Below are 1,887 nucleotides of genomic sequence, written 5' to 3' on the forward strand. Positions count from 1 at the left end.
GTTTTTTCTGAGACATACCCAAAGGCAGACTTGATGTGGGAAGGGAGAGGTTGTTGAAAGGGGGAACAACATCACGTTAGGGATAGAAAAGGCGAAGTAGAGATGAAAGGGGGTAGAAGAGAGATACGTAAAGAGAGAGAGAGAGAGAGAGAGAGAGAGAGAGAGAGAGAGAGAGAGAGAGAGAGAGAGAGAGACGCAGTTGTGTTTGTCTGACGAAGGAGAGATCCTAGTGGGTTATGGGAGGGAGAGGAGGGAGGGAGGGGACGAAAGGAGGGACAAAAAGTGCAAAAAAAAAGTGTCACGAGATAAACACTCGTCAGGAGCTCTGGGCGGAGACTTGACACTTATCGTTGATATTAAACTTGTATGTACAGACTAACTATGTCAAACTATTCTTTTTTATACATGGAAGTCCTCATCTCCTCATCAAGGTGTGAGGTTCCCGTTCACAGAACAACCTCTTTGGACCACGAAAAAAGGACATATTATTTTCCCCCAGAAAAAGGGTGATGAGAAGGTGATATGAGGGGAATATTGGGGAAAAAAGAGGGAAAGACATTCCATTCAGGGTAAAATGCATTATATAGAAAACGAATGGATAGATGGGGGAAAAGGGGGAGAGATAGGAGAATAATTCATTCATTATTTTCCCTCTTGGTATAACTTAAAAGTTCATCCCGATTCACTCTTGTTGGCGAGCGTATAAAGAGGGAAGAGGAAAGAGGAAGGAAGGGAGAGGAGGAGGAGGAGGGGGATAAGAGGGGGTCACGCTTCACCCATTCACGAGGGAGGAAATCAGACCTGAAGCTTTCAGATTTCAGGGGAGTGATTCCATGGCTTGGCGACTCGAAGCGTCACGCGTGCTTCGGCGTTCGCGTCGGGTCGTCGGAGAGGGCGAGCAGCCTGTGCTCTCTGGCTAATGAGTAGAGGACCTTGTACTTTGTGCGTCACAACCTGGGGTCGAGAGGAGGAGAGGGAGGAGGAGGAGGAGGAGAGGAAGAAGGAGGAAGAGGAGAAGGAGAACGAGGAGGAGGGTCTGCAGCCACCACCCACAAGCAGCCCGTCTTATGAGAGAAGTGTAAATGCCCAGGTAGGCTGAGGTGGCGGAGCGCCGCCCGCGCGCGAGGGGGTCAGGGGCGCGCGGGAGGTCAGCGGTGGTCGGGGGTGGGGGGGCCGCGGGCCAGGTGGTGGGGGAAGGCTGGGTGGCGAGGGTCGCTGTAGCCGTCCAGCGGGACTCCCCCCTCCTGCAGCTGGCCGGGGAGATAGTCCTTCCAGCTGCGGAAGAGGTAGCGGGTGAACTTGCGCAGCTGACGGAACTTGCAGTAGGTGGCACCCTCGGCCGACTCCACCTGCTGCGTCTGGATGAGCAGGCCGCGCTCGCGCAGCGTCTGCTCCAGCTTCTCGCGCACCGACGACTTCTTGGAGCGGCGCTTCCGCTTGGGCGAGTCCTCCATGGGCGGCGCCAGCATGGGCGGCTGCATGCCCCGCTCCAGCGTGGCCACGGGCGAGGTGGTGGCGCTGCCCCGCCCCGACAGGCTGCACGTGTCCTCCGTGTCGCTCTCCAGCCGGATCTTCTTGACGTCCGTCTCGCACTTGGAGATGTTGTCGAGCAGCTTCCCCGAGAGCTTGACGTGGGCGGCCGCCGCCCGCGGGTCCCGCGCCACGCCGCGCTCGCCGCCGCTGAAGTAGCGCAGCGTCCCGCCCGCGTCCACGCTCACCATTTTCTTCTCCTCCAGGATGGGGTTCGGGCCGCCCGTGAACTTGAACTTGCAGATGCTCACCTCCGTGCTGGGGTCGGAGGGCGGGATGAACAGCGCCGAGCGCTTCCTGCGCGCTCCCCCGCCGGCGCCGCGGGCGCTGCCGCCGCGCCCCCGCTCCTTCAGCAGG

At 58.4% G+C, this 1,887-nt stretch overlaps 1 protein-coding gene across 1 annotated transcript in view; it reads right to left on the minus strand.

Moving 5' to 3' along the window:
- Window positions 1-1,886, minus strand: part of LOC138860024 (uncharacterized) — a gene marked incomplete at its 5' end in the record, with an annotated part of 3,669 nt that extends 1,783 nt beyond the window's left edge. The window contains one exon of the mRNA XM_070116811.1: window positions 1-1,886. This exon is cut by the window's left edge and continues 1,783 nt beyond it. Within this exon, the coding sequence (XP_069972912.1) occupies window positions 1,149-1,886 (738 nt within the window).
- Between the last annotated feature and the right edge of the window lies 1 nt (window position 1,887).

The sequence above is a fragment of the Penaeus vannamei genome, chromosome 39 (assembly GCF_042767895.1).
Source record: "Penaeus vannamei isolate JL-2024 chromosome 39, ASM4276789v1, whole genome shotgun sequence".
NCBI lineage: Eukaryota > Metazoa > Arthropoda > Malacostraca > Decapoda > Penaeidae > Penaeus > Penaeus vannamei.